The following is a 16673-nucleotide window of genomic DNA, read 5'->3' on the forward strand; positions in this document are numbered from 1 at the left end:
ATTGTTTAAACGCATGATGTCGTTCAATTTTCCGATAATTTTTTTCTATCTATCGACTTTCATAATTTTGCCCCTGTCCACTCGCAACGCCACCTTGCATTTTGAACTTTGAAATTGCTATTGCCTCTGAGCGTAATCGATTCACTGTGCAGCATTTGCAATGGCAACAATGGTTGGTTAACTTGTTGCCATGTTAGTCGAGTCGGTGGGTCGAACGATTGATCGGTCGATCAGTGAGACCGTCGATCGGTCATACGTCGCACCGTTAAGCAACCAGAGCAACAGCAACAAAATGCTGAAATTAAACCAAAAATACACCACAATGCGAGTAATCGGCGGGGCTACCACAACACGATGAATACGACGACGACAACCAAACGACAACAAATGAGTTAGTATGGATCGCCTGGCGCATTGTTATTGTTTTCTTTTTGTTTTCATTTTGGAGACGATTGTATAGGGGCAACAACAACAACAACAGCAGCGGCTATGGCAAGCTCTACAATCGACAACGATGATGACAACAGTAACAACAACCACGGAGACGACGACAATGGCAATGACGTTGGAGCATGCCACACATACTAAGGCCAGTCAGCCAACAAACCAGCCAGCCATCAAGCCAAACAACAACCAACCAGTCAGCCAGCCAGCAACAACAACGACAAGGAACCGCATCACACCACACCGCCGCACCGCACCGTACCAGCAGCAGCAAGCTGTCGCAGCACACATACGGCACAACACAGTAACAACATTAGCAGGCACCACTACCACAAGCAGCGGCAGCAGCAACGTTGGCGGTGTGTTAAATAAAAAAACATATGAAATTAGTACAATTCGTGATTTCAACGGTGAACGACGACGAAACGGTACGTATGTGCGCGCTCGAATGTGTTAAACAACAATCAAGTTGCGGCTGCTGCAAAACCAATAACAAACAACAAAAGCAACCCACCAAGCACCACAACACATACCCCGCCACCAAACAGCCAGCAACAACAACAGCACCACCAACAAGAGAGAAAAAAACCCGAAATACAGCATCAGTCAGTCAGTATCATCATCTTCGGGCAAGCCACAACTGAAGAAACCCAAAACCAGTTAAGATCGACGTAAATTTTTGGCCAACAGCCACCACATCCACAACCACCAGCAAAGCACCGAGCCAAAAATAAGAAACAAACATCATCTGTTGTGTCCCCCAGCCAGTTCCAGCCAGTCATCCTCCTGTCCCCCATCCACCAAATAATAAAGGAGACGGCAACGAGTGAGGAGGGAACAACGCACAACAGGGAAGTAGGAAGGTTTTCAACACTTGTTGGGAAGCCACAACCAACCTGTTGCTCACATGAACAGGCTAGGTCGAGAAAAACAACAAGCTGTATCCCATACTACTTCTTAACGCACCCCGTCCGCCCGTCCCCCCCTTTCCGCTTTCAGCTGTTATCTTTGTCAAACAGCAACCACCCCACCCCTGTACTTCGGCCATAAACGATCTCTATCAACTCCACCACCCGCTTCAATATGTACAACAAAGGCAACAGCAATTCTAGTTCTTCCGCAACAACAACGGCTACCTCGACCACAACGGCCACCAGCTCCTCCGCCGTCCCCGCAACAATCAACAACAGTTCGTCGGTGACGGGATCTAATGATCGCATTGAATGGTCACGTGCCACTATTTTGGGATTTATCGAAGACTATCGTCGACAAAGAGTACTCTGGGACCCCAACACCAAGGGCTACCACATCAAACAGACCAAATATGAGGCTCTCAAAGCGTTGGGCCAGAAATACGGTGCCGAGATTCGTTCAATTCGATCCAAAATCAAAAGCCTTCGTTCCTCCTTCCATCGGGAGCATGGCAAGGTTATTAATGGCCGCCGCAAGGGTCTGAACTATCAGCCCATGTGGTTTGCCTACGATGCCATACGTTTTATTTTGGATGGTGAAACGGGAGACTCGGACGAAGCCGATGGAGTAACGAAAAACGACAATCTGGATAGCACAAGTGAAAGCAACCTGAACAACAACAACAGTCTCACGAATAACAACAACAGCAGCATTAACAGCCTAATGGGCTGGAGTGGTCATGCGACCGATGAGGAACAACTATTGGAGGAGCGTAAAATTTCTAGTCGTGACATTGAGCATTTCAATAATCATTTCTTGGCACTGGGCTTGCAAGCTCGTCATCCCATGGCAGTGTTGGCGGCAGTGGAAGCAGCAGCAGCGGCCTCTGCTCTCTCTGCGGCAGCTCAAGAGAAACGCCAAGAGCAAGATTATGCTCTACTCAAGCAACAACAACAGCTGCTACAGCAACAACATAAACACAAGTCTGATAACGACGATGACAATAGCGAAAACGGCCATAAACGTGACAGCTCTCCGTCTCCATCGCCGCTAAAAATTATCGAATTATCCACCATCAGCAATAATAATAGCAACAACAACAACGGCAGTAGCAATGTCAACATTATGTCGTCTTCTAGCAATGCGAACACCTCCGCCGCCTCCTCCTCCAACACCGCTGCAGCAACGCTCAATCCAATTTCGAAACCCTTTGCAAGTCCAAAACCTTCGTCACCATTAGCTGGAGCTCCAACAACAATAACAACAAAAAGCACAAGTGCCACGGCCATCACACCACCACCTCAAACCTTGCAGCCACCAGCGCAATCTCAACAACAACAACAGCACCACCACCAGCTATCCTCAACGACATCGTCGTCGGTGACGGTGACAGCGGCCACTACGTGCTCCCCAGAAAATTATAATGTTTTACACGGATCACGTAGCTTAGATGAAAATTCAGCCATTGCTATTGGCAACAATGCTGCTGCCGCCGCGACTGCAATTTCCAGTCTTCCGATAACGGCTGTGGTAAGTAAAGCATACACAAACTCACACATACACACTCACACGAACCCCAAAGCACACACTCTCCGCCGAACAGTCATAGTAAAACAAGGCAATAGCAACAACAACAGCACCAGCAATAAAGTTAAAGAAAAAAATAATACAAAATAGTCGTAGTATATTTGGTAGTCAGTCTTGTCGTCGTAGTCGTCGTCATTGTCGTCGTCGTTGTTTTGTTTTCCTTTTCATATCTTCTTTTTTGTTTTGTTTGGTTTGTCTTATGACTACATATGATCGTTACACTCAAGGAAAAATGTTAGTCAACTGAATTAATGGTTCATTAAATGGTGAACACTGCTAATGATTTTAGAATCATGATCATGGTTTGTAGGCTTGAAAATACGCTGAATATACAAATGGTAGACTTTAAGTTGGATTTAAATATTTTGTCACGGCGAGAAATTACGGGGCCAGAAAATATAAAGTATTATTCGATCGAGTGGCTATGGCACAGTCTTGTTGAAACCACATATTTTCCTATTCGCACCAAACAGTGATTTTTTCTGTATGTAATGGACTATCTTCAATTATTATCTTAAAGTATTCTCGGAACCCTACATACGGCAAGTTTCTTGATTGTAAACCATAATCTCCTCTTAAAGCATGATATGCGATGTTTGCAATAGGTTTCGATAATTTGTATCAACTTTACTATGACAGATATCGAAGTCCAGTCTCATTCATTTGAAACCACGAAATGGATAACTCCACTGCGTGGAGTGCATTCGAAATTCCGTAAGTCGTTGTGGTGTTGTGTGATAGTAGGATGTTCATGCTCAAAAAAAAAAAACTACGTAAACTATAGTTGGAAAAATTAAACGGTATTTTTTATTCAAATTATAGCCCCCTTCCATGAGGAAATTTTGTTAAAAAATTATTAATACCGAAAAAGAAGCGGAACTTCTATGTGGGGTTATATCAAAACTTGGATCTATATATACACCTGACAAATTTGTATATAAGTCAACATTCCAGAAGCCTTTACACAAAATTACAGCCCCATCGGTGATGATACCGTTGTATGGTATCTATACCAAACCGTAAACTGACATTGATACTTTTTGGTAGGAAGATTTGACACCCCATAAGAATTTGACAAAAACAAGTGTCTCTAATTTGATTTGTGAAATTCTTATGGTTGAATACGATTGAAAAACAAGACCAAACCCCCAATATACGGAATAATGGGTGTGCCATTATATGGGGGATACCCGGAAACATGAGTCAATTGGTCGGTTCCAGTACTTTTTTAATAGTAAAGCTAGTAAAAGGAAAACATTTCCAAATCGCTATCTGAGTAAAAAATAATTTGAAATGTTCGGGAACGCAAATATAGTAAATATGCCAAAATTAGATGGCAATACTTCAAAATCAACACAACAGCCAATCAGAAGTAGGCATTCCTGTTTACAATTTTTACTCGGCCAAATTTCTCGAGTAAAAAGTTTACAAAGAGAACGCCATTTTGTTTTGAGCTCTCTTAAATTTGATTCAATGTTTTACTAGATTTGTAGGTTCAGGAACCGTTTTCGAGTAAAAAGTTGGAAAACTTGTAACATTAGTAGATTCTTTTGGGTTCTGGAACGGAACTAATATTGATCATTTTTGGTAGGATTTCCTAAAAAGTGAACCAATATTGATCATGTTTTGTAGGAAGATTCGACATGCCATGAGAACTTATAACATCAAATTAGAGCCAATTGAGTTAAAAAAAAGTACCCAAAACCCTAAAATACCGAATACTTGATACTATTAGATAGGGGCTTCCCGGAAACATGGGCCAATGTTGATAATTTTTGGTAGGGTCATTTTCTACTCCATGTTAATGCAAAATATTAAATTGCTCCCAAATCGGTGGAAACTCTAGTTCCGCAAAATACCGACCATAGGGATGTAGCGTTATATGGGGGCTTCCCTAAAAGGTAGACCAATATTCTTAATTTTTAGTAAGACTCAAAACCATCAAAATACCGAATATTGGGGGTACCGTTATATAGGGACTACCAAAATACTGAAAAACGTGCCAAAAATCCCCATATACGCCATTTGCAATACCAAGCGAAGAGTAATACCAATGCTAGCGCAAAATTTAAAAGCTTTATTTCAAATATTGCGATCTTTATCGCTATTTCAACATCGACATCGAATTTTATTGTGATCAAGAATATATATATATATACTTTATGGGGTCTCAAGTGAATATTTAGATGTGTTGCAAATAGAATGACAATTTTAATATACGTTCCATCTTATGGTGCCGAAATGTTGTATAAAATTCACTATTGCTAGAAACATTAACAATTAACATACTTGACAATGAAGATACCTTTAAAGGCGTAGTATTTGTAAAGACTTCAGAAAGCAAAAATCTGGGAATAACACTTTTCATTTAATCGCACACTATGTATGTGGTCGGTTTATCGAAACAGAGACTGCGATCGATTACATCAACCCATTACCCATTATGCGCGATGTATGTAGTAGAAAGGGGACTTGTTTCCGATTTGGTCATATGTTTTTTTGTTCTATTTGTCAAAATGTTAAATATTTGTGATGGAGGTACCAGACGCCATCGACTGATAGGCTTTGAAGTTTGTAATAAATTGGCATGATGTTCTATATTATTGTGTTCAAAATTATTTATTATAGATACCAAAAGGAATGGACCGATTAGACTCCATCTGCGCAACGTATGAATAAAATCTGTTAAATCTAGTCACTAACTTATTTTTTCATATAATTTTCAGAATTTTGTTACACAGTGAACTGTTTTTTTGTGTACAGTCTATTAGATTAGTCAGATTATTTGACCTTCTTTTGGAAGTTTGTTACTCTAACATGAGATAAGGTTTCCCAATGCTACATGTGGTATGAATGTGTTAGATTACGAGATGTCATATACGCTTCAAACTGATAAGCATGCCACATAAAAGATAAATATATTAAAACTGGTGCGGTTAGGAACTTTTTGATGTTCAATTCTGGATAAGTACTTAGTTAAATTAATAGTATTTTAGTGTATTTATTAAACATTCTTCCAAATTATGTCACAATTTTTTCTTTCTTTTTTCTATGATGAAAATAGTACATTTCTATATAAGTACGCAAGACACTCGTCCTACGTAGCTTAGATTTTTTCGTCATTCAAGTTTAAGTCATTCAATATTTACACCAATAGATTAAGCTTCAGTGTACTTTATACAGAAACTGGTGATTCGATTAAAACTTTAACATATCCATTATTATCCCGCTTAAGAGCACTTCCTTAGTGGGATAGTATGAATTTTTTCACAGTCAATCGATGATCTCGATGAGAATCCATATTATATAAATAAATGTTGAAAAGTACTCTAAACCACATATAGGTTTTATTTTCGATTGTTGGGTCAATTGCATTTCAAGTTCCACCTGTGATCTTTCTTATTGTTTTTTTTTCGAGTGTACAACATGTTTTTTTTATACTTTGTACACATAGAGAAAGCACACATTCGTACATACACCATTAGTTAGCATACATATAACATGGAGGCACTGGCTGGCTGGATTGTTTTTGTTGCACTGTATTTACTCATTTGCAACTCAAACCGTTGAACAGCACAAATTCTGTGAAAAAAGTTGTTTGTCTAGTTTCTCTCTCTCGCTGTGGCTGTTTGTTTTGCGTTTTCATTTCTGGTCCGTTCGTACGCCCGCCCGCCCGCTCGTCCTCACTGAGTTGTGTTAATTTGGCCTTTGAATATTTTGTTTCGAAGATACTTTGACAGTTGCTGCACACACATATTATTAAGATCGTCGTAATTTTTGTTGTTGCTCATGTTGACGACAGTGGGACAACCAGTGGCATACGATGCGTTATCAAATTTGTAGCCGATTAAATGCCAATCGCGATAAATCCATGCGACTCAAGCAGTACATCACTATATAACCATACAGTACAAACACTATATTATCGTAGAGGACCTGCCAATATTTTGCCAGCTTAAGTTTAATTTCCTCCCGGAAGTGCCAGCTACTAGCTTCCTAAGTGATTCTTTGTTCGCCTATTCAAACTGTAGCATCAATAGTTCTCCGTAAATTCTCATACTTGTAAGATATCCATGCAGAAGACGAGTCTTATTATGAATTATATTCATTACCGCTTTGTGAATCTCTTTAATCTGTTTTCTCAGAACAGTGTCCTTTGAATTGGAGATTATTCGTGTACCATGATGGGAGGTATGCACTTCTTCGTATATCTGTCAAAGTCCTCTGTGAAGATTCCGAGTAGGAGAAGGTCAGGGTGTTTCCTTTGGGCCAACCAACTGAGTACATAAAATTTGTCATTCCGTTTGCAACACATCGAAATATACACCAGAGACCCCATAAAGTACATCTATTCTTGATCAGAATAAAAATTTGCACTGACATTGCTATTATTCCTAGGATGGTTGCGATTACAAATGAGGTATATCGGCCCACGTTATTATATAGCCCCAATATAACGGTATCCCCAAATATTCGGTATTATGGGGATTTTTGACACTTTCACCCGATTTGGCTGTTTGCTTCTTATTGGGTATTAAATCTACCTACCGAAAAGGGTAAATATTGTTTCACATTTTAGGGTAGCACCTATTATAAGGTATTTTCGAGGTTCTGGACACGCATTTCCACGGAATCAACTGGGTACATGTTACTATCTAATTGGTTGTAATTTGTTATGCTGGGTTGTGGTATTGTAGTACATTTTCCTACTAAAAATTCTCAATATTGGTCCACATTGTAGTGAAGCCCTAATATATATATATATATATATGGGCAATATTGCCAATTTTTTAACATAGCTGAAGCGGAGGTTCACCCCTTTATAACTCGGGAACTACTTAAGTATATGAAAAAAAGTGAATAGTTTTGGGTTAATTGATCTGTCGGTGCAAACTGTTCATGATATTGACCTCCAAACTTTATTTTGGTGGAAGCTGTGTCTACTTTAATGTAAAAAAATGTGTAAAAACGGGTTGAGGCGAACCAGTTTTTTTATGTTCTCTATCGATTTGTGACTAAGCCACTCATTGCACGGTCTTCGTGTCAAAATAAAACTAGAAGCCAACAAAATGGGGACTACGCCCCTTACGTATCATTTTTCAAAATTTTAACTGCATCTACCTTTAAATGATGCTGACATTTTGAAGCTCGATTTTGAGTGTTTTTTTAATTTTACTTCTAGTTTTAATACGCAAACAGGAATTTCTAAAAATCGATTATAAGATTATTGTAGTCGCGAATCTGCGTAATTTGATATGTATTTTGTGTATGTAGTATGCACAGCTTCAGAGTAATATTCATCCGAAGGTGCGAATTTTGTGCGATCAAATGTCTAAAAAACCTATTTTTCTGGCCAAATTTTCAGATCTGTCAACTGAATGATATGGGTACCCGCGATCAATAAGGTTTTTTACGTTTCGGATGATATACAATCTTCTTCGTGAAAATCCATCTACTAGAACGGCGGGAACTGGCCTTCCAAAAACACGAAATTTGGAAAAAAATGTTTTTGAAAATATCGCGGATTTATTTGCGTTTTCTGTGTATCATTTCCGCTTCAATAAATGTCCTCATACGGATTTTGATCTTTTTCGAAAAGAGAACTTTAAAAACTTCAGCCGAAAGAGAGATCTACCCAATTTATCTCAAAAATAGTGTGAGCTGGCACATCCATGGTTCTTAATGGACCACATTTAAATCGGTATAGATCGATGTATTTTTTTAGGGTGCACACCGAAATCGGATGCGCGTTAATGGCATATGGAGTTTTCGGAAATTATTCGCGATTTACGATTTTTTGGGTACTTCAATGTAACGTGCGGCACATCTTAGCCGTCAAATGAAATTTCGCAAAATATTTATGGATTGGAAGATAAACTTCAGTACTTCCTGGAAACCGCATGCGCATCAAATGATTTTGAGAATTACGCGATTTAGACGCAATTTATCTCAAAAATAGTGTGAGCTGGCACATCCATGGTTCTTAATGGACCACATTGAAATCGGTATAGATCGATGTATTTTTTTAGGGTGCACACCGAAATCGGATGCGCGTTAATGACATATGGAGTTTTCGGAAATTATTCGCGTTTTACGATTTTTTGGGTACTTCAATGCAACGTGTGGCACATCTTAGCCGTCAAATGAAATTTCGCAAAATATTTATGGATTGGAAGATAAACTTCAGTACTTCCTGGAAACCGCATGCGCATCAAATGATTTTGAGAATTACGCGATTTACACGCAATTTAAAATGTATATTTCATAATATTATTTTATTTTAAGATTTATTCCTATTTATAGAATTCTAAGATTTATCGGAAGGGTCTTGATATAATCCGCAAGGCGTATACTTATACACAAAAGGTGATTCTTATTATATATGTCAATTTTTCGGCGAAATTCGGGTAAAATAGCAAAATAACCCCAAAATTTTTTTCTGAATTTTCTTGTATAAAAAATTAAAAAAATAAATATGATGACATTATTTTTTCGAACCAAAAACAAATAGTTTTCCTCAATATCTTGTTTTGTTGTCGCTTTGATTTAGAAACCGCTACACGGACTTGTGTGATTTTTATATCATTTGATTCACCATCGTGTTTAGATTATGTAGATATTTTTAAATTAATTTTTAGGTGTGTGTATGTCATTAATATAATGAAAATATTGATGTAATCTGCTATATGTTTTTATTTTTCTCATATTTCGCGAATATGTGCAACTTTATCGTGATTATTACAATATATTCATATTCTTATTTTACGGAGGAAGATATATATCAACGTTTTTGGTCAATATAAAAAACGGCGTAATTTTAAGATTTTTTTCTTATGCCCACAATTAAAACCTCGATAACTTTTGCGCGCATCAACCAAAAATTTGATCGCGAACGGTTTCAGAGTCAGAACATTTTTCTCTATATGTGTACCAAAAATCATAGATGTGCCACAAAAACAAAAAAGCTGATTTTTTGAAAATGGAATATTAAAAAATTGGCAATATTGCCCATATATATATATATCGCTACACCCAAAAATCGGTATTTTGGGGAGCTTGAGCACGTGTTTCAACCAAATTAGTTGTAATTTAATATTTTGCATTCTCATTGAATAGAAAATGTTCATACGAAAAATTATCAACATTGGTTCATGTTTCCGGTTACCACTAATATAATGGCAACCCCATTATTCGGTTTTGGGCACGTTGTTAAATTTAATTGGCTCGAATTTGATTTTTAAAGGTTCTCATGGGGTGTCAAATCTTCCTACTAAAAATGATCAATATTGATTCACTTTTTAGGGAATCCCCCATATAACACTAATCTCAAACTTCGGTGTTTTGGGGAGCTTGCTTCAACCAAATTAGCTGTAATTTTATATTTTGGATTCTCATTGAGTAGAAAATTTCCCCACCAAAAATGATATAATTGTGGCCCCCATTATTTGATACTTTGGGGTTTTTTTTGGTTTATCAAATTCTTTTGGGGTGTCTAATCTTTCTACCAAAAATTATCAATGTTAGCTTACGGTTTGGTATAGCTCCCATAGAACGGTACCATCCCATTTTCAGTTTTTGGAAGACGTTAGCCGCATTTTCCAACATATGAGGCTGAAATTTGGTATAAAGGATTTTGGAAAGATATAGGTCCATATTTTCATATAACCCTACATAAAATGTCCGCTTCTTTTCCGGTAGTAATACATTTTCAACCAAGTTAGTAGGGCTAACACCCATAGTCAGTTTTGGTCCGGGGACATTAACACTGAGTGAGTGGTTAGTATAGCACCCACCTTCCTTATATTATCCACATTTTTCTAATCATTGCATAATTATGTGTGTCCCACTGTATCACTTAAAACGAGAGATTCTATTGAGATTGTCGTTAGGTGTTTTTTTGTTTTTTTATTCGGTTCAAGCTAATGCGACGTATTTTCCTTACACACTTCTTTGCTTGTTAGTGTTGTTGTTGCTGCCGCATTACTGGCACTGGGATGGACGTGTTGTTGCTGTGCTCTGTGTTAATTTTATATCAATACACGTGAAACAGTCCAGTCTGTTCGCCGTCAGCCTAGTTAGTCGTCATTCCGTCAGACATTTAGTCAGTCAGTCAGAAGTCGTCCAGCCACTCATTAAATGAGGCACTCACTCTGCTGCTGCTGCCTTGATATCTGCATACACATGGCACCTTCATATGGATGCATGCACAAACATACATACGAATGGTGTTAATGTTGTTTGTGAGCTTTTTTTTATTGTTATTATTATTTGCCCTGCTATTATTGTTGGCTGTTGTCGCAGTCACCGTCGTCGTTATTGGCGTTACTGTTGTCGCTGTCACTGCTGCTGCATGCAGGCAGCAAGCACACTGTTGGGCAGTATGGTTGGTGTGCGTGTGTTTTGTGGTTTTCACCACACAACATGCTGCTTCACAACTGATAAGCTTTACGAAATCGTAAATGTGTCGCATTACTTTAGCTCTTCAAAACACAAATACGAAATAACAAAAAACGAAGCGAACTCGTGCCTCCTCCTCCCCCCAACCAGACCCAACAAATACAACCGTTGACCATCAAACTTCCTGCATAAAAATAAGCTTACGTTGCATCAGCTCGATTTCTACTTCTTTTTTTGGCCTGTTTGTAAGACCAATGGTTGGTGGGGTAGTTGGTTGGGCCGCCAACAATGGTACCGAATGAGGTACTAATAGAACTAAAAATTGTACTCTTTTCAAAGAAAATAACGTGGGTTTTGGGCACCAAATTTTGGGAACATTTTGGGAAATAAAATTGTTCATACCACAAAATAGTACCTCGGAATATAGATTAATATACCCTCCACTCAAGTACTCTCAAGTACAAGAGTACCTCTCATTATTTAGTATATTGGTTGAAAATCGGCAATAATTTAGTATTTTGAAATCTTCCTACCAACATGTAAAAACGTCCTTAAGTTTGACCGGGCTGTTTATAACCTCCAACATGGGGTGGACATTCAAAATGCCTTAAGCCGATATGGTCTTCCAGGAGAAAATGAAATACCGAACTTCGAGCTCTCTATCGTAATTGTAACAGATAGACGGACAAACATCAATCTGTCAAATAGTACCCTTCAGAAAAAACTCTTGAACAGTAGAGTTGTTGGATTCGAACAACAAGAGTGCATCAATTACTCTCAAACCCACTGTTCGTTTCCAAATGAACATTCAAATATTTGTGCAATCATTTCTCAACCTTTTTCTGGTTTCGTTGTTTTTGTTGTTGCTGCTGTAGTTTTTGGTTGGGTTTAAATTTCGTTCATGCACCGCTCATGCTTATGATGGCCTATGCAACACACTGCTGTAGTGCTTTGAAAGCAGGGCAATGCGATAACCACAGCATGGACTTAAAAATGGTTCGTTGGTTTTGGTTTAAGTGGAAATTTGGTGTTATATACAGCAATGATATGCTGTTGTTGTTGTAGTTTTTGTTATTGCATTAGCTGCCATCAACATTACCAACGGCTGACGGACTGACTGTCTGGCTGGTTGACTCACTATAGCGATACTGCCACAAGCCACAAACAACATTCATTAATGCATTTCACCTATTTTTTTCTTTTCGTTTTTCTTTTACAGACACGTACCTCCGATTTCGATGGCAGCGAATACTGCAACATCAGCGCTGAGGATGTTAAAACCGAAATTGTAAGTTTCTTCTGAATTTGTGTGTTTGTTTGTATTTGTTTGTCTTCTTTCGAGTTTTAACTTTAACTCGACTTCTACGTTTTTAGTGTGTATCATCGTCGTCGTCGTTGTTGTTGTCGTCTTTGGAATGGAAGTTTACAGCTCTGATTGCCGCTGGTTGCCTTGGCTATTAAGTAAAGTTTTATAGGCTTGTAAACATGCATTTAAATGTTGACCGTGTTGTATGGCTTACTAATGACTTCAAGCAACCACCATCACCACTACCAACCATCATCATCGGCAGCAGCAGCAACTTCAACACCAAGACAACAACAATGTTTTGTTTCAGGAGATTAGTCCCAAATTTCATTTTATTGCATCAATCAAATGGGCCAAATTCAGAATAACTTTCTATTTTAATTTAATAGTGAATCTCTACCAAATTTTCACAATGATTTTGTGTTGAAATAGTATTTCCAATATTTGCATATGTAATGCTGTTGTTATTTGATCGTGCCACAAATGTGAAGATATCGCAATATATGGGATATACCAAAAATGTGAATCATCATTTTGCATGGGCGTTTTTCATAAAATTTCAAGACCCCAAAACGTGGACCGATATTGATCAATATAAATAACCGCTTGTATGAAAAAACTGAAAATTGGAATAAACCTAATTTTCGAACCTAACCTATTAATGGTGTATCTCGATACTTTCCTTTATGCTAAATATTGAAAATTGGAAGGTATCATTTTATAAGAGCTATTTCTAACTGTGGACTTTTTAGTTCAGTACCCTCTACCACTTCCTTAATTCGATCGGGACAAAATAGTGTTCCAAATAAATTTAATTTATTTTTTAACAAACGTCCCAAAATACCGAATATTGGGAGCTACCCGAAAACGTGGGCCAATGTTGATAATTTTTGGTAGCGACATTTACGGCATAATGAGAATCCAAAAATTTTAATTGCTTCCAAATTGGTTGAAACACGTGTTCAAGCTCCCTTAGGGGCTTCCCTAAGAGGTTGATTTGATAGGACGATTTACTACCATACGACAACCCAAAATAACAAATTACAACTAATTAGATAGAAACATGTGCCCAAAACTATCAAAATACCGAATATTTGGGGTATCTTTATATGGGGCCTACCCCGAAACATGGGCCAAAATTGATTATTTTTTGTAGGCACATTTGATAGCCGAACTGAATCCAAAATAACAATTAACAGCTGATGCTGTTAAAACATGTCTCAAACTTTCAAAACACCAAAAAGTCGGGGGCACCGTTATATGGGGGATACCCTAAATTCCAGATCAATATAGATAATTTTCGATTGGAAGATTTAAATCCAATGAGTGAAAGACGTAAACGAAAATTACAGCCAATTCGGTTGAAAAAGTGCCAAAAATCCCCATAATGCTGTATAGTTGGAGGTATCGTTATATGGAGGCTCTATGGACCCATATATCTCATTGGTAATATCAAACATCATAGGAGTGATAGCAATGCCAGTGCAAAATTTCAAGCTCTATCTTAAATAGTGCGGTATCTATGGTGAATTCAACAGAGGGACAGACAGACATAAAATGTTATTCTGATCAAAAAAAAATAAATAATATATATATATATATATATATATATACGGTGAATATTTCGATATGTTGCAAACAGAATGACAAATTTAGTGTACACTCTACCTTTTGGTGGAGGGTATAAACTAGTGTACAAAAGCCTATCTGCAAGTCCAAACCAATACCAGAATCGGTTCAGATTTAGTTATATTTTATATATTTTCGTCCGAATTTATGTAATTGTTTCACTGAAGATCAAACGTTTGTTCGACTTACACGAATTTTCGCACATGATACTGAGTTGGGTCTTGAATAATATTAGTTAAGTTTTGTTGAAATCGGTTCAGGTTTACATATTGATTGCCTTATATATTTTCGCCCGCTTTTATGTTAATAAATTTGTTTGACATATTGGAGAGCGGCCGAATGGTGTCTAGGATTACATGGCCTACGTTTTCTTCAAATCACTTCAGATTTAGATATAGCTTCCATATATACAATTTAAACAGATTTCATGCAAATGGGAAAAAAACAATGCAAGACTGCTCAGGTTCCAACATCAATTCGCGTTTATGTACAAGCCTCATGTAATGATACCACACTCCCAATATTCGGTATTGTAATTTGTTTTTTTTTAATTTTTTGCCAAAACTGGTCACAATTGGTCTCTGACTTCCCGATTTGTTTATGTTGAAGATTTTCGACCCATTTTTCAATATATGTACCCATAATTTGGGTTATCATTGGGTAGAAAATATTCTACGAAAAACTACGTTTTGCTATTGGCGCATATTACGGTACTGTCCTGTTTTCTGCATTTTGAGGGTTTTGGTCACATTTTACAATCGATGTGACTGTATTGAGATATTTTTGAGATATATAAGATTCATCGGTATTTTGATGGGTTTTTTACTTGTTTTCCGACTGAAATGCCTGAAAATTATATTTTAGTTCAATATCTAGTTAGGGACCTAGGTTACAAAGGTTCCCTTCCTTGCAGCACTTATACAAAAGCAACCTGCAATCTGCTCGTCTTGAAGACTCCCTGGCGTAAACCTCGTCTCTAAAAGCTCCCCGTTCTTAAGAGACTTTCTGCAAATTTGCTTCGCAAAAATCTTCTTGGCTTTCAGCTGGACTATTAAGACTATCTAGGCTTTAGTGTAGATTCTTTGAACTGCAAAGCCTTTCTGTCGTTTAAGTTATCTACAAATACTCCCAATTCATCAGATCTTCTTTATAAACACCTAGGTCTTCGGCTGAGTTATAAAGACTGGTAATATTATAAAGGACACAATAGTTACTTCTTTTAATATTTTATGAACCTTAGCTCGGCTATTAAGACCCTCGGACCACCAACTGGCATATTAAACGTATCAAAATTGATTCCATATTATGATGCCTTCCGATTATAAATATTTGAGTTTTTTGGACAAATTATCTATTCGAATTATCAAAGACTGACATTAACTTCATTCGGGACAAGTTTTCTTTTTTGCAAATTTCTCCAATTACTCAAATTCTCCATTTTGTACAACGGAATGTGGCTTGCATTTCAAAAAATAAAAAATAAATTTAAATGCAACATAAATTGATAGGAAACATTTACATTTTACAAATATTATCAGCAGTCACTTGAAATGATTATAAATGTACTTGTTATATAAGAAATAGTTGGAGACGGGGGTTGGACGAATTAAAACTAAGTGAAATTTATGATATCTTGAATTTCAGCACATAATCCGATATGCAATATTCTTTTCTTTATTAAGATTCTCCCTTCGCTCAGCAGATATTTGTGATGCAAAAAATCATGATGGCGATGATAATGTTTGTTTGGAACTGTTATGAGTTTCGTTACGAAATCCTAGCATGGATGGCATTGCTCTGTTTAAAAATTATAATTTTCTTAAGTGCTTTTTCACTCCCACACCATTGTGCTGACACAATTCTAAATTATTTTTATATTTTGCTCATCTTTCGTTTTTTCTTTTTCTTATTTTAATCTATTCAACAGTTTGAAAGTGATTCCAACGACTTGGCTATGCTTGAGAGCACACGCACTTCCACTCCGGTACCACTGAATTATCACAAAAATGCCACTGACTTGACAATGCAGCGCAATGTTAACGGCACCGGCTCCAGCAATGGCAATCCCCTAGGTGGTGTTACTGGTGGCATCAACTCGAGCACCACCACTAGCAGCAGTCGCAAACGTAAAGCTCATATCCATTCGAATGCAAATCATACCATGGATGGTGATGCACCATCCCCCTCTAAATTATTACAGCAACATTCCAATGCTATACACTCCAGACAATGTGATTATTTGAACAGCAGCATAAATGGCGGAGCAGGATTCTCGGCCAATAATAACAGCAACAGCAATAACAGTCATCATCATCATAACGCCTCCAATAATAGTGCCGGGGGCTCGAATCCATCGGCAATCGGCTCCAAGTTAAGCAGCACCCCAATTGACGAATAT

General features: G+C 37.6%; 1 protein-coding gene across 1 annotated transcript; it reads left to right on the forward strand.

Annotated features, from left to right (window-relative positions):
- Positions 1 to 1527: 1527 nt before the first annotated feature.
- Positions 1528 to 16645, forward strand: LOC133335903 (myosin-G heavy chain-like; the record flags this gene model as incomplete). The annotated part of the gene is made up of 3 exons (XM_061544197.1): positions 1528 to 2886; positions 12560 to 12628; positions 16203 to 16645. Coding segments are annotated over exons 1-3 (1871 nt in total), but the record flags the coding sequence as incomplete, so codon positions are not given.
- Between the last annotated feature and the right edge of the window lie 28 nt (positions 16646 to 16673).

This window comes from Musca vetustissima, unplaced genomic scaffold, assembly GCF_032173495.1.
Source record: "Musca vetustissima isolate MV318-11 ecotype Yass unplaced genomic scaffold, APGP_CSIRO_Mvet_v1 utg13943, whole genome shotgun sequence".
Lineage (NCBI taxonomy): Eukaryota > Metazoa > Arthropoda > Insecta > Diptera > Muscidae > Musca > Musca vetustissima.